Source organism: Chaetura pelagica, unplaced genomic scaffold (assembly GCF_000747805.2).
Source record: "Chaetura pelagica isolate M959 unplaced genomic scaffold, ChaPel_1.0 scaffold630, whole genome shotgun sequence".
NCBI classification, from domain to species: Eukaryota; Metazoa; Chordata; class Aves; order Apodiformes; family Apodidae; genus Chaetura; species Chaetura pelagica.
This window is the reverse complement of record NW_009951855.1, coordinates 578,837-602,059: the sequence shown is the minus strand read 5'-3', so window position 1 is coordinate 602,059 and position 23,223 is coordinate 578,837. Positions and strand designations below refer to the sequence as shown.

The window sequence follows — 23,223 nt, the reverse complement described above, 5'->3', positions numbered from 1 at the left end:
TGTCAAACAAATTAGAGCTGAAATAGCACTTGATACACAGAAAATGAATAGGAAGGACATGAGCCACTCACAGAATAAAACGGACAAAGTAATAGAGTTTGTAAATGTAAATCTGCACAGTGAGCAAAATAGTTAAAGCTTCCAAAAATTACTGGCAGCTGGGAGCACTACAGAGCAAGTTTGCTTAAATCCTAACTGTAGCAGAAAAGCACTATACTGCTGTTTGATGAACTCTCCAGTAGATTCAGAACCTGCACCAATTGCATCTGGAGAGATAATGCAGAGCCCTCTTCAGCTGAAGGGGTGTCTTGGTTTGATGCAGGATTGGAGATTTTTGTAGAATTCTTTGATGCTTTCAAAAGGCCCCAGCAACTCTTGAAAGGATAGTGACTCAAACAACACAGAATGATCAAATGACATTGTTAGCTTTATGACTGATGTAGCTTTAGTGAGATGGTAAGACAACTCTAAGTGGCTTATAGCAAAATTATCAGACCTTCATTTGCCCTTACCGATAAGAAGTCTGAAAGAAAAGAGATTATCTAGTCAGAATCACACTAAGTGATACATTAGTACATGTATCACCCAAAACTAACAGAAAGTTTAACATCCCTTCACCACTTCCCCCCTTCTGTTGACAATGCTCTATAAGAACAACTCTTGTTCCTACAAAAAGGAAAATAAGTGAATCTCCAGCAACTCCATTGAACCATTCTGTTTCACTGCTAATAGCTATCTGGAAAAAAACTTTTTTTGCATACATAAATACTAGGAATTACCCAGAATTAATTCTTCAAATCAAGCACCAAAATTCTACATAATTTTATTTTGCTTACGGAAATGCTGTTTCAAAGCTTTAGCAACAGTTTTTGCCCCCAACGCAGAACAGAAAGGAAAAAAAGTTGTTTGTTTCGGTTTTTTTGAAAGATTTCTCAGAAGCTTCAGAAAATCAGAGCAAGATTTGCTTCATTCATCTCTGATTAAAAAAACCAAACATGAAAGGAAAAGATATTGCATGAGAAGACAAGTCCATTTTCTTGTTTGTGGAACACTGAAAATGCTCACTTGCTTAATTGGTAACTGTCACAGCTATTCTGTGTAACTATGATGGCAAGTGCTGGGTTTTAGTTTAGACTGAAATTGCTTCCTGCATGCATAGATGAACACAGACCACTCTTTCTACCCAAGCCATGAACCTCTATAAGGCTTAGCACTTTGCCATGAAGAGAAGTCCCAGGATCTTTGTATTGAATTCATCTGTGGAGACACGAAGAAGAATTCAGTCCATAGTGCAGTGAGTTTTCAAGAGTAAGATTTTTTTTTTTTCTTCCTATCTCTTGAAGTTGGAATAAATGCCAAGAGTTATAAATCTCTTAAATATAAAGGTCAAGCAGGACACACAAACAGCACAGAATATAATTCGGAGGAAACTAAAGTTTTAGTTCAAAATTTTGTACAAATCGGGACACATGTTCATGTTCAATAATCACTTAATCTAAAAAAAAGGTGCTTTTTCAACTGAGAAGATTTACAGGACCATGTGTGTTTTTAGAAACATGCTGCAATCACTGCACCTGACACAGGGATGTCTAGCAGTAGTAACTGTCCTATACAAACTCATGGTTTTGTGAGAGCTCTTCCCCAGGACTTGGTTAAACCTAAGATCAAATTACTCAGAAAAAACGTGTTTCCCCTGTGCAGTTTTAAGAACAGCTAAGCCTCCCCAAAATTTACAGATACAAGCTTCTGGTTCAGTTCAGGTGTGTTTTGGAATATGCACATAAGCCAGAAATTTGTAAACCAATTAAAAAAAATTAAAATATTTCCAAATCATATAGTAACATGCTTGAAATCAACCCTGGATTGTTATCTGGAAAATACAAGGACAACATATAAAAAAAGAGTTATTATTTAAGAAGTCTGATCTGAATAGAAGCTTCAGCTTTCAAATGAAAAAGTTTATCCACTTCCTCTCCTCATAATTTACTATTCAGATTATATGAAGTACGAGTATCAGAAACTGAGATATTCATTACCTTTAGAATGCAAGATTATGTCTGACCCGTCGCCCTCGAAAAACAAGAAATCTAATCCTGCACAAATCTGTAAAATATGTCAAAAAAGACTCACTGCTATACCTTCTTAGGGTTTTACTCATGCTGCCATCCTGTGACAAAAAACAGTAAATGCAAGAAAAGTTTCACAGAAAAACGCCAGACCATTATCAAAATACTTTGAAATTCCTTCCCATTTTGTAAGTTTAGAAGAAAGACTTGCATTAAACATAAAACTTCAAAATACAATGGGTTAAAAGGCTGTGTAATTGCTTTATCGTTTTCACAGTGATAAACTGGCACTTCTCCTAATATCTACTACAGAAATTGTCACAAAAAGACGTAAAAGTACCAGACAAATCAAGGTAACAAAAGCCAATTATGGATCCAGTGTGCTTGTTTGCTTTTTTCTCTGCTGTACCAGTGTAACAGGTAATATTTTCCTGAAACACCTGGCCTTGTGGCAGTGTCAGATTAAGATGCTTCTCCTAACTTGATGAAATAAAGTACCCACCACACACAAAACAAGATGGAACTGGCCTCTAATAAAAGTCTGCACATTAGGTTGAATGCTTCTGAAAAGAAAAGCATACAAGCAGTTACTTTGAAACAAAGCTTCACTGAATAATCTTAAGGTGTTTTAATTATTCCTAATGGTAATAAATCCTAGACAGGTAATGGAGCTTCACAGGATTTGGTCTGTTGTGGGTTGTTTGTATGTTGACAAAATAAAAAGTTTGTGTGAAACAGGACTTGATAGCAATGCAAGTTACCTTTGAGTATCAGCGCATCACTAGTGATACTAGAACAGAAGGAAAAGGAGTCTAAGAGTCAAACTGTGGATCAGGTTCTGCCTGCACCCTACAAAGTCATAAGAATCTTCAGTTGTCAAAAGGGCATTGGGCTTAGAGAAATAAAATACAGGCAATTTTTCAAGAAACAGCAAGACAAACTTAATGGTTAACACCTACCTCAGCTTACAGAGTTCATGATGCCAAACACCCACAGAGCATGTTTTCTTGAGAGTGACAAGCCCTTGGACCAGATCTCTAGACAAGCAACCTGAAAATACAGCTGGACAATGCCTTTGGGACCACTGAGGGCGTCACCTGCCTGAGCATGCCGGTCAGCTCTGTGTACAGTACAGTTCAGTATCTAATAGGCTGCCCAGGCCTTCCAGCCTGGCAGGCTGCAGCCTGCCCTCCAGAGCAGCCACAGGAATGGAAATGAGCAGAGCACAGCTCAGGCTGGGCTCCTAGTCTCTTTGCGCTGCCTGATGTAAGGCTGTAGGGACAGAGACATTGAGTATCTACCTTATTTGAGAAGACTGGCAGTCAGTGGAGTCAAAGCAGACTGAGTGTAGGTATTTTCACTTGCACTGGAGACAGAAATTGTCAAATTCCACAGCCACTAGGCCAAGACTAAAGAAAAAAAAAAAAGGGGGAGGTGGGGAAGGTGTCATAAAAGATGTCAGGCAACTGCAGAAATGCAGAAGGGTTTATTTTTAAAATCTGAGAGAAGATAGATTAGCTTCAATGTCTGGCTTGCACATGGGTCTGGTTAAGGAGAATCTCCTGAAGGACAATAATTTGCCTGACAAATTTTCATCCTCTTCTCAGGAGAAGGACAAGTTATCTTGAGTAATCAAAACAGATTAATAAAATGTTACAAAATTAAATATTGATCAGTTTGCACAAAAAGATATTTTTCATGTTCACAAACCTTTTAACTTGCTTGTTCATAACTATGCCTTGCTTATTACTCAGGTGAGGAAGGCTCAGTATAGGAACACATAAAGCAGTAGATTCTGAATACAGGAACTTTTCAAGCAGCTCACTTAAAAATAAGCAGGGCTGAATTGTCACCAGTATGATTACAGGTATGAAGGCTTAGACTTAATGATGTGCAGGTAAGAATTGGCTCATAGACAAATCATGGGCTGAATGAAGAGCAGAACACCAATCATTTATTGCTGAGCATATTAGTCTTACTGCAGTCAGAGCAATTAAGATTCCCGGTGTGACTTAATGCCTTCTGGCACTTCCACAGTTTATCTTTTAGTATCATCTGACTAATTAAAAGCCAACTGTTTACAAGAGCAATACATTCTCCTTTGGAAAAAAAAAAATAAAAGGGACAGAACCACACCTAGACAAAGAGACAACATCTCCTGTTTGAGAAAATTCTCTGCACTCCCCACTTCTGAAATTGAAGCCTCAGGTTTCTAATGAGAACAAGCAATTTGCACACACAAAAGAAGTGATTCTGTACTACAATTTTTTTGAGTAGGAACAAAATTAACAAGGATCCCAAAAACACCTACAACTAGGTCAACTTCAATAGCCAAGGACTCAGAGTCAAGAACAGAGTGTCCAGCGATTTCAGCTTATCCAAAATAAATCAAAACAACACAACACATTACAGCTTTCATCTAGTCAGGCTGTTCTACAAGACAGCCTTTTCCCAAAAGATTTGACAGAACTCAAAGAAGTGTGGAAAGACCACACCCTAGTCTTACTGTGCTGCCATTCCTAGTTTCACAACAAGAAACCTGAAAGAATTAGAAATGACTACCCAAGTAACACTCTGATCCTCAGAAAAACCATATGTCTACACAGCTGACACACAATGGGCAATGTACATGGAAAAATATCTGTGATGACTCATTAATAATCAGCCTCTGATTAAAACGGTAATCTTAATTTTATTAAAGTTTTAATTAAAAAGAAATCACATTGAGTACTTGCTGTGTGTTCTGATTCAATAGCACAGGGGCAAAAAGAAGCCTCAGAAGCAATCTCAGCAGATTAGCTGAGAGAGACGTGGCCACATGTGGTACTTCTGCCTCTGCACTCAGCTCCAATGCCAACCTTACCACTGGGAAACTCCTTAGTTTAAAACAGTTGTATTTCCAGTTATCTTCTCTCCAAGGTCAGCTGCATACAGGATCTTAGAGCAAAAATAATTTCACAAGTCAAGTTTTCTTCACAATTTTCTAATTTAGTTTAAATTTGCTTAAATTGTGTACCAAGCAAAATGAGAACTTTATAAAACTATATGCTACAAAAATGAGTACTGGGGTGAGGGGCTGAATAAGGTGGGGCTCTCATCTGCCTCGCATTTTTTTAATACTTTTAACATGTAGGTTTCTTTATTACTATTCATCCCTAAACAAAGCATGCAGAAAATACCTTATAAAAACCCAAAAATAAATCCTGCTCTGCAAAAGTCAAACAACACAAAACTTAGTTTGGCTAGTACAACAAATCATGGTATCAAATTTCACCTACTGCCTTTTATTTTTCCTTTACATCTACATTTCAAAATGGACTACCATTGCTACTTATATAACAGAAAAAGATCAAATCTTTCTACATAATTTCTCCTTTTTTTGTTGATGGTTGGACTCTGATCTCAGAGGTCCTTTCCAACCATGACGTTTCTGTGATTCTGTGATTCCAAGACGACCAGAATGAGGGAGGGGGATTTTTTCATGCCTGGAAGACCCCCTGCAATACAAAACCTTGCTACAGTACTTGCATCTTTTTCTCTCTGGACGGGTAGAGCAATCCTTGAAAGTACAATGAATACATGGGAGGGTGGGGAATCTGCACAAGATTGATTTTATAACAGCTTTTATTCTTGTTCTCCAATAATGTGGTCAACCAGGCTACAAAAATAATTAAAAATTGTCCTGTAATCCTTATCCAAAGTTAGAATCATATCACAGTTCTATTATTTCATCTTCAACCACTGTTCAGATGGAGGAAGCATAATAGGCAATACACTTATTCTGCAACCAAGACGCAGTTCTAGATCAAATGTAGTGAAAAACAAGAAACATTGTAGAGAAAAATAAGACCAGTAGAGATAGAGAGATATATGTAGATCAAGGTTAGATATTATATTTCTCAAGATATATGTATAGGGATACTTAGAAGAGTTGAGAAGGTACTAATGGAATGGTACTCAATAAGACTTTATTATACATATGTATATACAATTAATGTTTTAACACAGAAGTAAATCTGAAAACAGGAATAAGAGAAGCCGTAGTCTGAGAAAAGCCAATTACCAAATAATATTAGAAATCTGAATTGAGGACAGAGAATTGGGAGGGGAGGGAAGAAAAAGTATCAGAAAGTAGAAGAAAAATAAATGCTTGAGGCAGAAGATAGGTATGTTGCATATCAACCCACTCATATTAAAAAGAAAAAAACAATTCCTGATACATAACGAAGGAGAAGAGCCAGTGCCATAGATGGATTGCCAGCTCCTCTAGGAGGGAATGAACAGAATAATTAGGATGTGTATATGTTGAAATCACTAGGTGAGAAAAATCCTGTTTTCTTGTTCACCTACAAGAAATGGGATTGTGTTCCATTTGCTTTTCTTTTTAGGCAATTAAATGAGGAAACAAAAGCCATCTTTCAGTTCTAACCTCCTACCCACCAATGAGAAAAAGCAACAATCAGCAAAGTACATACACTTGTGCAGTTAAAATAAATTGCAGCTTGACTTGTAAAGCCATCAAAGAGATTTATAATTACTCTTCATATCTAAACTGTAGCATTTTTCCAGTCTAAAGAACATTGCACCCTCAAACGTTTTATACCTCTTTTCTAACAGAATACAGTCTCATTACTGTGTCTGACTGTTGTGAATATAAAAGAAAACTTCCAGATTGCAGATCCAATCCTTTCAAAATTTGTACAATATTCAGTGTTTTAAGTACTGGTTTGAAGGCTTGCAAGGTGGCATACTATCATTGTAGACACAGATCTACTCATACATCCTAGATACATGTGGAAATTAATTTTTTACTTGCATGTGCCTTAACTAGCTGCCAGTCCAGCAACAATTCCTCTCCTCAGTTTTCTTTACATTGAGTCTCATCAGAGGTCATGACTTTAGCCCTAGAGAGCCAGTACAGAGAATCAGCTGTTCTTCCACAATTTTAGATCTAATCCACACTTCATGTGAGTACATTTCATTAAAAGTATGCATGTTGTTACCAAAAAATGGTCTTTTCTCAGGCACAAAACCACTACAGAAGTGCCATTTGCATCAACAAGCAAAGCAAGTGCCATCTACATTTGCCTCAATTGGCCTTGAACCAATGTGGATTCAAATGTTGTGGTAATTAGTTTAGTCTTAAATGAGGTTGAAATAATAAATTCTGCACACACCTTGTTTCTGTTCAGGTTTCTAAGCCTTTGCAAATAAATGTTGTATTATTAAGACTCCAAGACTGGTTTTGACAGCACTGCTAATACAATGGCAAGTTACAGAAAATGGACCTGTTCTGTCAACTATATCAATAATACATACTAGTATAAGTGATAATTGATGTAATTTTATTTGATGTAATTTTATTTAAAACTCAAAAACCACTAAAAAACTCCAAACCACAAAAAACAACAAAACTAATCACTCCACAGTGAAACAATCTTGCCGCCAGCCCCCAAGCAAATTTTACACATAAGCTGTCATCAAAAATTTTTTAAACTGCAGACAGTAAGCATAATTCTTCATATCTTTATAGATACGGAATCAGACATACTAGAATTTACTTGCACAAGGTCAATCAACAGGTCAGGCAAAACCACAGTTATAGGTTTTTTGAATGCTTCTAAAGCAGAAGCAACATTATTTAATTCAATACTATGATTGCATCAGCTAGTTAACAAATACATTGGCATTTCAACCAGTAACTAAGAAGTTTAAGGACTGTCTCTGTCAAATTACAGAGTTGTCCTTTTAATACTGAAAATTTTGCTTTAAATGTGTGAAGTTCAAGCAATACAAGCCACAGTGCAGTCTGCCCAGATTTGTTGTCCCTCTAGTCACACCAGAAAGACATAGGTTTTTATTAGACTCTTGAGAGGAAGATAAGATAGGCATAGAGGATTTGTCTGCAGAATGGGAATGTTGTACTTTTTAAGATGCTATTTTTTAAGTTACGCATTTTACTGAAGATTCTTGAGAAGAGCTGAGTTAGCAGCTGGGTCTGATAAATTATGTTCAGAATAATTAGAGTTTTTGGTTATACAACTCTTGTATATTTATACACCAAGATAAATAAACAGCGTGCAATCAGATAAATATGGCCATACATGAATAACTCTATACACTAACTCTTGAGTTATTCCAACACATAACTATAGGTTCCAAACACCACATATAATGCTGTTTTCTACCATACATTTTCAGATAAAATTCCCCAGACATTTTGTAATGGTGAGGAAATTCAACTGAACAAACATATATTTACAATAATAATGTGCTTAAAGGTGGACTGGACAGGATTAATGCCAAATTATGAATGTAGCTGAACTCTACTGTTGTAACAATGAGACTGCATAAATAAAATACTACAACAGAGCAAGCATCAAATTAAAAAAAAAAAAAAAAAGTTAAAGTATTCAAGTTGTAAGCATCTGGGAAGCCAAATACGAAAGTCAGAATTATGCCAATGTTAATTTCAGCTTAATTTCAGATGTCTTTGCTGAAATTAAATTTCTTAGCACATAATTTCATCTTAATTTTAGTTCTTGACAGAAGTTTTGAAATCTTGCAATGTTCGTGCACTCCACAACTAGCAAACTACTTTTTGACTGTGGTTTATATATTTTCAATATGAAAAATGTTTGTTTCATAGATTTGTAAAAAATAATTACAAAAATACTGATTTTTCATACAAATGTGTTATCCAATTGTAGTAAATTACAGAGAAGAAAACCGCTTTCTTCAGTCTTTCACCTTTGTCACTCCCAACACATTCCATTCCTCTTCACCTTGTTGTCTTTATACATCCTTGTAACATTTAACTGTATTTAAACAGATTGCAGTAGCTCCCTGATACTGACTTCTCCCTGCAATTTGTATCATCAAAAAGATGCTATAAACTTGCCCCCTTCTGCCAGGACAGACGGTTTCCATTTAATTTTGGAAATATTTTCAAAATTTAATCACTTCCATGTCCTTCCTAAACACACCGTTCAAGGTACAACTAAGTATATTGGCTGTTCCTGGGGAAATAACTTCTTTCCAATAATGCTCACAATGTATAAGGTACACCGGGAGATCCTAATGTATTTAATATTCATTTTAGAAGTTCAAACTTCATAAAAAGATCATTTTAAGAACAGCACTTATATTTGCATAACCTTCCGCCATTCTTATGTATTAAAGTATTAAGCCATTAGTCATTTTATTTCTGCATAATTTTCTCCAGCTGACCAGATCCCCATTGCTTCGTTATGATTACATCTGCTTAAGGCACTGAAAAAAAAATGCATGAATCATAGAAATTTCCAAGGGGAAAAAAAAGAATAGTTGTAAAACAAGTGGGAACACAGAGAAGGACAGAGTAAGAAAGTGCATAAAGAAAATAAAATTCTATGGTAATTGTGACACAGACAGAAATAATCAGCTATCCATAAAAGAATAAAGTTGTTTGATTCCAAATTTAACTGCATTTGGCATCTGTGAATTTGACTCTGTAAGAAGTCTTATTGGTTGATCTCGCTTGGAAGGAAATCAGAAAAGGTCAGTCTGAGGGATCTAGAGAGAAAAAAATGTGGAATACTCTAGTTTTTTGGAAAATGAACAGTAAGAAGTACTTGGATAGGCAGAAAAAACGTATAAGGGAAAGAAAAGAGTGTATGTAAAATTGATAATTACTTTCTAATATTAACATGGCATAGCACTTTATACTCAAAGCATAGGAAGAATTAATTATCTGAACAGAAATGGGTCAATTTCACAATACCATGTGGAGATTCACTGCCAACTACATATACCAAATATCAACAGCAGAAATAAGCTTTCTATCAATTTTGTAGTCATTCAAGACTCTTACAGGGAACCATTTATCTTCTCAGGAGTAAAACCTTTTGTATTAAAAGTGTTAAAATTGATGCCTTGTAGCTCTCAGAGCTTTGCTTTACTTCCATACCCATATGCTAGTGCTGCTCTTCACCACCTGAACCTCTCCATATGTTAAACACTCTACAAAAAAGCATTACTCCTAATCCAAACAATTTTGAAGTTTAGAAATTTAAGGAAAAAGGCATTATTCCTAGGCCCATTTTACACAGAAAAGCTAGACAAAGATATATCCAACTGGGGCATGGGAGGAATCCTATTTGCACTTTCAACTTTGAATTTGAGACTTCTGCTATTCTGGATGAAATCTTACTACCACTACAAGTGCCTGATTCATACATGTGACATTACACAAAGTTAATATCATACTTAAGGGTTTCACTGATTTTTGGCCACCAAGAACTAAACAGAGTATCAAGAAAGTTATCACAGACTAGGATAAGAAGCCAGATGTATTTGAATCTCAGTCTGTTCCCTTGATTTCAACAGGAAAATTAAATTAGCTAACAGAAATTCTCTTTCATATTTCCACCCTCCTCCCCTCACTGTTTTTTTTTATGGAAAGTTCCATGGGGGATGTCAGGAACCATCTCTACTTTTACTTCAAAATTGTGTTGCCGTTGGTAATGATAGGTAGAATTCTGAAGTGTGAAGTGAGCACTTTTTTTTTAGTACCATGCCATCTATAACATCTTCCTTGTACTTTGTTGAAGAAATGGCAGAAAATATTGTAAAAGGCACAATATGTATAAGGGGTAATAAATCTGTTGGATGCAGATAGTCAATGGCTGCAAGTCATAAAGCTTTACTCTTCCCATCCTACCAGTTTGCATTATCAGTGAAAAATTCTATTAATGTAATTCGATAGCATCAGGTACAAACAGCTCAGCAGTCATACATTTTGCACAGCTGTCATAAAATGATAGCAATTTAGCTTCAAGGTAAAGCTGAAGTTTGAATATTCCTGCTTTTCATCTTTGAAGCTTTGTCACTTTAGAAGATAATTATCTAATTTTGTGACCAACGGTGTGTTCCCAACACATCACATTTTAATACCCATAGTATGTAGATCCTTTTTGTGTGTCTTGAAAATTAGAGACTTCACTTCACACAAAATCTTGGAAATATATTGAATAGCCAAAGATTAAAACATGACCTAGAGGAGCAATAGGAACACTATATTCTGTGGCCCTGAGTAAAGTTTTCATAATGACTTCCAAATAGCATTTTCACAGTATTTTTACCTAGCAGGCTAGAGACACTGTGACTGCATAATTTTGATGCCTGCTTTTTAGGAAAGCTAGTTAAATCCTTGTTTGTTAACAAAAGCAAGTAGTTCCTTGCCACCTACTGCAGAATAATTTAAAGTAAAATCAGATAAGGCATAGAATTTACGACTTGACAAATTATTTCTACACAACACTAATTTCATTTAAACTGTGGCTGGAAGCAAATGAAAATTGCTGGTGAAGCAAACAGAAGATAAGTGGTTTGGTTTAGCTCTAGATATAGAAGTGAAATTCCTACATTACCACAACAGTATTTTAAAAAAAAATTCCAATTCACTTAGTGAACTTAGTCAACTTACTGGAAATTACTCTTGAGATTCCATAATTATGAGAACAGTTATGTACTCCTATTGTGAGAAAATAAGCGTCTATGGAAAAAAGCCCACCTGCAGAACAAACAGCAGAGTTCTGTTTAAGACTGGAATGTTACTGCAAACTATTTTAAAAGAAAATGAAGTGTTGAAACCTGAAGAATCAACTAAAAGATGGCATAGTATTGCCTGTGACTGAGGCCTAAGAGAGGCCTGCCAATACAAAATGTTCATGCCTTTCAATACCTGTGAGATTACAAGGAAGATGAACCGAGGTTATTTATTGAGGTGCAAATAAACATCCTAAATTGAAATGGGAGATTCCAGCTTACCTAAGTTTTCATCTTGATTAGAGTTGAACATTGGAACAAAAGAATTTGTGGTATTTCTGTCCTTGAAGGTTTTGAAGATCAGACTCAAAGCACCCAGTAATCTGCTATCATTTTAGCATTCACTTTGCTTTCAGCAGGGAGTTTAAAGACCTTCTAAATCTTCTTCCAGAATGAATTATTCTTCAATTTCAGTTGTACAAAGGGGAAGAGAGGGTTTTTCCAGAACCACTTTTACTGAGTCATTTGTACCAAGAACAAGTCTCAGTTATGAGCAGTTAGAATTTTAAAATTCAGTATCACTGTATCCAGAACATTAATCAGAGGAGATCCACTCCACCTGCACATTAGAGAGAAACCGTATTTATATATAATCTGCTAACTGCACACAATTTAGGGAAAGCTGTCAATTCCACCTTCTGTATATACCAAAGGAAAACATTTCAAGAGGCTATTAGTAGCTTGAAAGTAATTCCTAGCCTTTCCTAAAAGCAAAGTTTCAATAACTACTGTCAGTCATACATGTAAGCAAGGTAACTAATGAAACTAACAGGATCTCTGCTTTAAACCCTGATAAACTGGATGAGTTATACACAGATACTTCTCAGGCTATATCCCAAATCATATACACTAGATTAGATGACCACATGATTTATTTTGTTAATGGACCAGAGAAAAACCTTTTCTTGCATCTTTTAGTTCCTTAACTTGGATGCTCCAAGATCTCATGATCTAGTTTGAAAGATAAATAGTAATAGCTATCTTTTAAAGTGCTTCCTGTACTGCAAACTGATTTATGCGCAGCATTTGGCATTAGTCTTAGAAGAAAACATTTAGCTCTACAACAACTGCCCATCTGAAAACAGGAAGATTCAAATATAAGCAAAATAAGGTGATACAGAAAGAAAACAGGGAGAGACCTAGACAACAATAAAACAACATGTCACATTAAGGAAGGCAAAACCAAAACACAAGCGTAGGAGCAATTGCTCTGACAAAGAATGCCTTCTAATATTTTATATACTGTTCTGGTGAATACTTAGAAGTACTGGTTTAACCCTCTAAAGTTCTCTCAGGAATCTTGACAGCTAGAACAAATGGCTAGAAACAACTATCTACCAGACACTTATCTGATTAAGGGTCATTGCCCGAACTTACATGCCTTGATGGCCCTACCAAACTAGCCAAAGAGGCTCTACCTAAAAAAGCAAAAATTCAGCATAAGTAGTGCTTAGGAAGAACTCTTGAAGAGTAAGAAGAGCTAAGAACCAACTATTGAATGCCAACAGCTGCTGATAAAGCACTAGAAGATGTGGCAGATCCATAAGGAATAAGCCAGTTTACATCTAATTAGCCATTTCCTTCTCTCTCATTGGTACATCACAGTGTCTTACAAGCCCCAGTGAAGCTCTATTACTTATGCACATTGTAGTTGCACCTAACGTAAGAACGTGGTGGGACATCTTGAAAAGGTAACTCTGCTGAAGTGCTACCATGTCGTTGTTGGATTTCAAGTCAAATAGGTGAAGATTGCTTACAAATTTAATTTGTTATATATTTATTTTTCTATAATAAAAAGCCATATAAGACCATTTGAATGTGTGCTTATAAAGGATAGGAAAAAAAGACAGGTGTTCAGCCAACCTGTACAATAATAGTTTTGGAACTTAGGGTTGGTTGTCCCTCTCTGTCTATATGATGCAAAAGTCTCAGCTTTAAGGATTTCCAGTTTACAACACTTCTCATAAATACGGATTTGACATATGCTTTATCACGCATGATGTTCCTAGTCAATTCTCAGCTCTCTAAAGATGGTCACATCAGCCACTTTACCAGAAAATATGGCAAAAATGGAGAGCAGGTAAAATGTATCAGAGCAGATGAAACTTTGAGAGCAAAACATTCCTCAGTATATTCGCAACAGCCACAGATACCAGAAGCAGAAAAAACACTTAGAATCTTAGACCTCTTCTGCTGATGACTTCCGTAAATCTGTCTTGACACATCCATAATGGGTTACGATACATGGGGCTAAAAGATAGGGGGGGGGAAGAGTCAATCAAGAGAAGAGAAAAACACTTGCCTGTATTAAGTTTAAAAGGAATCAGTGTGGAAAGCAGCTCAAGTGAACACTAATTTGTGCTTCTAGCCTACAGGCAGCCTCAGTATAATAAGAAGCTAGTGCAGGAGTTCAGTTTCTCTGAAGGCATCTATGCAAGATTACTAATGTCTACTTACATAAATTAGCCTAGGAGCAGAAGCAACAATTCCTCCCATCTCTGCCTCCAAAGTCTTGCTAAGGTAATCTGCTTTCTTAGAAAGTTTTGAAAGAGTATTCTGGGAAAAAAAAATAAATAATAAAAATTGGTTTTCCTGCATTAGGGAACTTCCAAGAAGTAAATTTGAACCTCGTGCATAAAATTAAAATCATATTCCTATACAAAGCACCTGGTAAAATATATTAAGTATTTCTATCATCCACTACACCTCTTCTCTTCAGCTCCTCAGCAACCATTGTCTTCCTGAAAATTACTTGCTCCTAGGTGTTTCTCAGGCATTCTTATTTTGAAGACATTTAAAAAACATATACCACACCCATAGGCTTGTCCAAGATTTGAATCCAGGTCCATCCACTACAGTGTCCTTCTCTGGAGATATTCAAAACTCACCTGGATGCAGTCCTGAGTAATGTGCTCTAGGCAATTCTGCTTTAGCAGGAGAGTTGGACTAGGTGATCTCTAGAAATCCCTTCCAAATCCAACAATTTTAGTATTTCAAACTTACAGTTCTGCACCTAACACTAACTTCATCATAAATTCATGTTTCTCCCTTCATTTTCAAACACCATTGATAAAATGGCCTAATTTCACCTTTATCTAGCTAAACAAATTATCTTCTGATCTTCACTTGCATCTACTGTCAAATCAGCTCTTTGAAGCAAGCCAAGATTATCTTGCTGGTGCTAAGACCCTGCTAAAGACTGCAGGAAGCCAACTCTTATGCAGGAAGTATTTATGACAATTTAATTCCTGTGCTCTCTATTCTACTGTCTACTATTTTATTCCCAGATTAAATTTGACATGCTGATTGCAACATCTGTACACTCCTATGTGAACAAGTCTGTCCCTCTTGAGCAATCACAGTCTCCTCACATCTTATATCATCACCCTCAGCAACGGTGTGTTAGCCATCAACTACCAGAAGGATAACCCTGTCTGTAAAGTCCAAGGAGATCTGAGGACACTTTCAGGATACTTCTCAGAAAGTACCTGTCCCTGGCATTAATAACCTCCGGAAAAGCTTCCAAGACTTTTCCCAAATGTTCTCCAAGAACAATTTAAAAAAATAAAATAAATGGCACTTTTGCACAGACTTCCTTTTAAAAATCCAAATCTTGTAACAATTTTATCATTCACTCTAAAAAAAAGGACTTACACTGTACAAATTTACTGGGCAGACACTAAATAGACACAAAAAACCAATCTGTTTTTGTAAAAACATTATGCATAGAAAAAGCAAAATGGAGCTTCATGAGAACATGATATGAAGTATTCCATCAAGATCTTTCACTGAAGCTACTCCAGCAACCTAAAATACAGTCTATCCTACCAATATGTAATTTGTGTTGTACAGTGTGTAACCACTTATTATCTGGAACAAAAAAAAGTACCCTACAGAACAGTAATGACATTTGAACGTGTAGAGTATTGATTAGCAGCTGCTTAAAAGTGAATCACCACTACAATGTGGCATCTATTCATGGCTTTACATACCTTCACTGTCAAGATAATCTGCATGGAGACTGTCTCTTTTAACCTTGAAAGGTAAGCATTTTCCAATACAGGATGTGAAAACAAACAACCATAAATGCACTAAGCAAGGGAATTAGCATTCATTTCCTTTCAAGATCTGATGTCTTCTAGTTGGATTGTTCACTCAATAATTTCCATATTAAAAGACATTACTGAAAGTGTAATGCGTGTATCAAGCTTACTGAAGCCATCTCATATTTCTATTGTGTATTAACAATGGAACATTTATTTACAATACAAGCAAGAGGACCACGCTGTGCTTGCAAAACCCAGAAAGACAGAAAATACTGCAAAATATAACTCACTGTGGCTTAAAACAGGGCTTTTTATAAAAGAGAAATAATTATTGATATTCAGGCTCATTTAGACTATACTTTAAAATCATTTCCAACACCAAGAAATTACTCCTGCCATAACATTCAAACAGCAGATGAGAGCAAGACCACAGATCATTCAAGATGCAGTTCTATCTTCACTGAAGGCAAATACAATTTCCCAATACCTTCAGAGAAGACAGAACTTCATTACAAGGAAGAAGGAAAAACTGAAAACTTTTTATTTGTTATTAAGAAAAAAGGACACACTATTGGAAGTTTGATAGCACTGTGATATTTTCCTCTAGGGATCAATAAATAACCTTAAAATTAGTATTGGACCCAGCAACTTTTTCCACATAATACATTAGGTAGCATACGAAAACATTTGATTTTTTTTTTTCTTGAAGAAAAATTAAAACATCTCTCCAAAAGTATTTATCTTTATGTCTGCAGATAATAGCATTAAATATTTCAGACACAGAGATACTCTGTTACTTAGTTTGGCATGGAGAATAACCTCGTGATTTATGTAGCCCTAAGATCTGTAACAATTTAAGGGGATAGAGGTTCAAGTTCTGAAGGTTCCAAACCATCATTTGCATTAATCATTAGAATTAAAGTGATTTAAGATTCTTAGATACTAATTTCTTTTATTTTCTTATGCTTGTTTTTAATTCAGTACTAGAAGACACGTTTTACATAACTCAGACTTCAGGAGTTTTAATTATCATGAATTAACTCTGAAAAGAGCTTTTGGCAAGCTCTAAACCATTTGCCTGGCTGGCAGTTCTTAAAGGTTGGGTTTGGGATTTAAGGTTTTTTTGGGGGTTGGCTTGGGGAGAGTGGTGGTGGTGGTGTTGGTCTGGGGTATTTGCAGGGGATGGTGGTGGCATCGAGTTTTTAATTCATAGTTAAGTGTCCATGGTTTTTTTATAATATTCCTCATTTTTTGTATGAAAAATCAGTATTATTTTTACAGTTTTTAAATTGCTCAGGTGGCAAAAGTTTAAATTGATATCCAAGAAGCCAAACAGCGTGTATACCTTGAACTGAGTTTCAATCTTACTGACCCTTCCTTAAAAGCAGTAGCTGCAGTGTCTTGAGCAAAGAAGCAGCAGCCTACAAAGATCAAAACCAACATAAGGCTGAATAAAAGAAAAGCAATTACTGTCAAGATGATTGAACTAAACTTCTCTAAGAATTTAAGTCACTATTATACAATTTAAACCTAAAGATAGATGTACTGCATGAATCAGAAACAGCAGCTGAATGCTAATTGATCCAAATCGCTCCTTTACCCTGACATTTCCATAGTGGTGAGAAACTAACAAGACACAGCACCAGATCTGGGCAGCAAGACAAAACACAATTCTGACAGCATTTTCCTTTAAAACCAGGAATGTTATACTGATGGAAAAACCTACTTTGAGACAACACAATGATCTGAACTCCTAACACAATGGAGAATTGGTTGAAAGGAGGAGGCAGATGCAGAGCAGAGGCTGCTGGGCCCAGCAGCCAGCACTTACACAACAGGGCAGGCTTCGTCAGCTGCCTTACGTAAGGGAAATCTGAGCCAGCCCTGAGTGAGCTGCTCCTCAGGAAGAAACCTTGATGGCAGAGCCAAGGAATAAGTTACTTTTCAGTTAGAAACTGCTCTTACATTAGCAATGAAATAATCTTGACTATTCAGGACCACATCAAGAATTATCCAAGCTTAGAATATGTAGGAGACGGTGGAGGAAAAAAAAAAAAAAAAAAGAGTCTCTCCAAAGGAAATCCGAGATGGCACAGACCATGCTGCACTTTGTAGAGAATCAGACACTTTGTATTAGAAAATCTTTACTCTGTAACAACATAGGCATATTACCTGCATTTTTTGCTTCCATTTTGTTACAAGTATTATTTTACAACAGCATGGAACTGAAAATATACCATTATCAAGTACACAGTAACATGAACAGTAGCTTTCCCCAAAGTGTGTACCCCCAAAATTCTAGTCACAGCAACTGACGATTATTTTCCTTGCATGTACCCCTTGCTTTGCATCCTGTACTTAACGCCTGGCTTTGACAGCGGGCTGTGCTCTCACATTTACTACAGTACTAATTAAATAATCAGTGTTTAAAAAAAATGAAGTTTAAAGAAGTGTCAAGATTCAAGTAAGGCAAGTGTCTTTTAAAAATCTAGGGAAAAAAATAAGCAAATTAGGTAACTGTCCTATTTTCTTCTGTGTATTTTTTTGAACACTGAATCAACTTCCTTCACTTCATAAGCAAGTAGTAAAACATTAAAATGTGGTAATTTTAAATGCTAGCTTTGCCTGAAAGATCATAACGATTTCTGACAATTATTTATTGAACTATTAGTATTATTTTGAGCCATTTATAGGGTATTTCATCTAGACTCAGTCTCAGGAATAAAATTATATATCCCATAGGATCAAATATCATATATCCAACATTCTTGGATAGGATTATCATAATGCAATGAAATAATAAATAATTCATTTAAGATAAGACATGAAGTGATTAAAAAAAATATAGTTTTTAAAAGTGAAAAAAATATTCTTGTGCATCTTTTTAAAACTCAAAAAGACAGCAATGCTGGCTACTCATTTGATGTTAACAGTATAGCAAGACCTAAGAACTGTATTAATTAAACCTATATTCCTAGCTATAAGTTGGCAAAAATTTGCTTTACTGAGTATCTCCCATAACTTCAAGTGCTCAATGAAATTTTAGTGAGGCAAATGACTCAACGTTTCAAACATCTGGGCAGTAGATAGTGTCTGTCATGCCTTGATTTCAAACACATTCCTGTGAAAACAGTGCTCACTATATGTGCTAACAGAATTAAGCAATTAACCTTTAAATCAATTTTTTATTTAGCAAGCCTTTTACAAACTAAATGGCACTACAGAGTGGTGGTAATTGAGAAATCCATACTGCCAAGATACATAATTATATGCAGATTTCATATCTTCATTTCTTTAGCAATGCTAAATTTATAATCAGAAAATGTGGCTGCCCCCAGTAATATAAGAAGTTGCACTGCTCCTGAAAGTGGAATCTTGACTTTAAAAGGACATTGACTTTGATCACACAGAGCTCACAATAAATACCAAATGGATTCTTGATGTCTGGCTAGTGAGAAGGGGAGGAAAGGTGTTTGCATTTACAGCCCTACTGTGTTATCACTTCCTTAATTATGATGACAGCTTCTGCCACTGACTTTGCACATTGAATATGCTTGCAAATATTGAAGTTCGATATGTTTTCATTCATACAAACTTACAGAGAAATATACTTTAGAACAATGTAAAAAGATTAACATGTTAAAGTTACGTCATTCAGAGACACTTGCAATTTTAAGTAAAAAGCACTGGAGATCTCCTAAAATTATGTAACCAGCAGGTAGAAAGAAAAAAAAAAAAAAAAAAAAAAAAAAAAAAGAGGAGGGGGGAAGGGAAGGAAATGTGACAGAGGAATAAAAGTGTTCTAAATATCTGTCCAATCTGTTTTGCCATTCTTTCATTCTATAATGAAATATCATAACAAAAACAAGAAACAAAACCAAAATAGCTTGGAATGAACATACATTGCCTATCTTCAAAAACAGGAATACAGATTTGGTAGTGAAATATAAAGGATGCTGATGAAAAGGTAAAATGATTAGCTTTAAATTGCCTACAATTATAACAGCCAATAGGAAGAAATCTTGCTACTTCAGAATGAAAAAATACATTACAGAAGGCATGACAGCCCTTTCTACTATGAGGAAGAGAAGAATGGTTAAGGATCATACTGATTATCTATGAATTATAGCATGATTGCAAAACATGGTATGTTCCATATTTTTCTAGTAAATGTTTGATTATTTGCATTTAGTAAATAGAATTTTTAAAGCCTTTTCAGTGCAAAAATGGCTGTGCATGGAACAGTTCCAAAGTTAAATAAAGGTATCTGTATGTTACAGCCTATTAAAAAATTAAAACCTATTAATCATACTTGATTATATTCTAATTAAAACTGAAAGGTCCATCTACTTTATAAATATAAGGAGTTCATACAAAAATGTGATGATATAAGTCTAAACAGACTTTAAAGAATAAATAGTGAATGCCCAGATTTTCAGAATTAAAATTTGGCCAGTGTATTGAAGCCATTTAACAGCCTTGAAAAGTAGGAAGAAACCTCAAATATTTTTGTTCTTAATAGCTATTTTATAGCTTACTGAAGTTCACATTTTGTAGTCCTTGGTGTACAATGTGGAAAAGAGATATACTACTAAGGAACTCATATGCCTTTAGTAATCATTAAGTCAGTTGCTTTAAATTTACATAGAAACATAAGCTTTTTATTTAAACCACTACACCTACTGTCTCTTACGTAATTTCACACATATACAAGCTTTTCAAAAGAAGTGCCACAAGCTGAAAGAGTAGCTTCCTTCGTAATCAGACAAAAAAAATAACATTAACATGTTACTCAGAACTAGAAAAACCAGCAGATATTTAACATATGGGTAGCATGAGTGTCTCTGTAATCAGTGAATGTCTTGATGCTTTTCCATTTCTATATTGTAATTTAAGGATCACATATTAAACGCAAAAGCAGTTTCAAAATCTTGAACATATTCCTTAGTCTCTCATTACGGTTTTTCAACAACTGCTGTAAAAACAAATTGTCTACAATAGAGACTTTTACTTTAGGTTGCATATTTAAATTAGAGTAGACCCAGACTTTGATATACACCTAATACTAAAATCCACTTTCTCATTACCCTCTGCCCCAATTATGTAGACTTCAACCAATTTCTCAAGTTTTTGCAGTACTTGAGTAGCTTATTACCCAGCTGTGCAGCTGAGCAAGAAGATAACCACATTCATTCCCCTTATCTGTAATGATGTAATACATCCCAGCACTGGGTTGAGATGATTGGGGAAATAATGGGATTGTAAAAACTGCAGCGAAGACAAACAACAGCACAGCCGCCTTCTCCTGATACAGTGAATTGCCTACACACAACACAGGGTGAAAATAATACAATGTCCACAAATTCTGCTCCTTAAATGAAGTTAACAGTTTTCATAAGAAGCAGCTGTTTTGACGCAGAAACATCATCATCACAATGCAGCAACCAGATTAAATACCTGAAATCTAGGCTGGAGCCTGAACTTCAAAAAAATACAAGTGCTGGACTTTACTTTCTAATGTTAAAACACCACCAAAAAGAAAAAAATGGCAGTTTGATCAAGGACTCTCCAGATAGTGCAGTGCAATGCAATGCAAGGAGTCATCAGAGACTAGCATGCAGTACAAAAATAGATCTCAGACCAAAGCATGTAAAGCACTGCTTTCCTATTCATTTAAAAAAAGTAAATCTGCCTCCATTTTCTCTATTAAAACCTTGCTTTTTACAACTGAAGATATCCTTACCTTCTGCAGGAGCTGGGAACCTGAGTACTTGGCTGCAATAGATTTGATCTCCCCACCAAATGCTGAGGCCCAGAGCTTTACACTGTGAAGAAAAAAATGAGAGACAGGAAGAAATGTAATACATATGTCATAGCAAGCAACATAGACTGTAACAGCTTCAGCTGCACACAGAAGGATCCAGGCAATTTTGCATGAAAGACCTCCTAAGGAATCTAAGCACAGCAAAATATTAGTGAAGCTGTTCAAGTATAAGCAGAAACTAGATGCTGTGCTAAGGTAAGGCCAGCAATATGAAGCTACCCAACCTGCACTGTTTAATTGAAAAGCATCAACTCGTACAGAAACATGTTTTGGCACAATATTACATATATCACTTGAAAGGACAGCAGCAGATAAATTTGCAGGACAGTTCAGAGAGAAATTCTCACATGAGGAGGAGTTAAAGTAGCAGCATCAACTTCAGTAAATACAAGTACTTCAGTTAAGACCCTATGGCCACATACTTCACCAACACATGCACCTACAATAAAATTAAAGTAGTGCTGTGTGGGTTAAAGACTGCCACTTTAAACACTACAGAGGAGCAAAGGTGCCTTGAACAGTCAAATACCTGCAATACAGAAAGACAAGAACTTGAGCAATCAAGTTGTCATCCTTGAACACGGTCCTGAGAGTAATAGCATGAAAGCACTTACACAGACAATGGGATCTGCTGCTCCGATCCAACCACATCCACTAAGGTTGTGTTAAAAGCTGTCCAGAAGATAAAGAAAAAACCCCAAAAAGCCTGAAGAAGATTCAGATTCTCTGGCATTGTGCCTCTCTGTGCCTGGAAAAATCTAGGGAAATTCAAGTAAAGCTGAAATCAGCAGCAGTGGGGCTTTGCTTCTAAAGCCTCTTTCTCCACCTTTACCCACTCCACTAGAACAACAGTGGAAGAAATCACAGCTCCATCCTCATCCCTCCAAAGAAGGGCCCTTCTCTATGAGATGGAAGGAGAGGACCAGAAGTGAAGCTTTAATTACTTGAAAACTATTGCGTCCCTGGTAACAGCAAAGCGTTTTCCAGCACTACTGCAGCCACTTCCGTGTAGTTCTTTACAACTCCGCAGTCAGCAGTGTGCTGGAGTTACTTCAGTGACCTACTGCTGCTCCAAAGTGCCCTTAGCAGCAAGAAAGCAGACTATTGATTCCAACTGGGGAGGCTGTCTTCTTGCAATTACTGCTCACTTTGTAAATGGAAAGCTGCCTAGAGGTCTCCTTTCCCTCGCCGGTAACCTCCAGCTTTCATCCCTGATCAAGTCAGCCAGTGCATTGGTTCAGTGGAGCAGGAGCAGCAGGCTTTAAACGGGATAGCGCGGAGACGGAGAGGCAGGCACAGGAGGAGCCGGAGCAGAGGGAGGGTGCCTCAGTACGGCAAAAGCAGACAAAGTCTGAAGGAGCTGAAAGTGGAGGTGAGCCCTTCTAGGAAGGCGAGAAGGGAGCGCTACACATTGCCGGGGGCTGAGCTAGGGAGGGCTAGGCAGGGGCGGGCGGGGGGCGCGGTGCACACCCACAGGAGACCCGGCCAATTCAGGGAGGGCACCGCTGCGTGAGTCCCCGCCGAGGTAGCATCGCCGGATGATGAGCCGGAGCAGCGGGCTCCCGGAGCAATCCCCGGGTTTAGGTCAGGCTCTCACATTTAACTGAGTCATGTATAGGTCGTCCTTGTGCACAGAGGCACATTTGCTGCTTCCTCCTATGCCCGAGCGCTGCAGCGAGCCACTCTCAGAGATCGAGAC

The 23,223-nt window shown here is 36.5% G+C and overlaps 1 protein-coding gene across 1 annotated transcript in view; it reads right to left on the bottom strand.

Moving 5' to 3' along the window:
• Nucleotides 1-22,257, bottom strand: part of CACNA2D3 (calcium channel, voltage-dependent, alpha 2/delta subunit 3) — a 366,879-nt gene extending 344,622 nt beyond the window's left edge. Inside the window, exons 1-2 of the mRNA XM_009993350.1 lie at nucleotides 22,139-22,257; nucleotides 21,444-21,525 (exon numbers count right to left, since the gene is read on the bottom strand). Coding sequence (XP_009991652.1) covers nucleotides 21,444-21,525; nucleotides 22,139-22,257 — 201 coding nt within the window. The remainder of the gene's footprint in view (nucleotides 1-21,443; nucleotides 21,526-22,138) is intronic.
• Nucleotides 22,258-23,223: the final 966 nt, after the last annotated feature.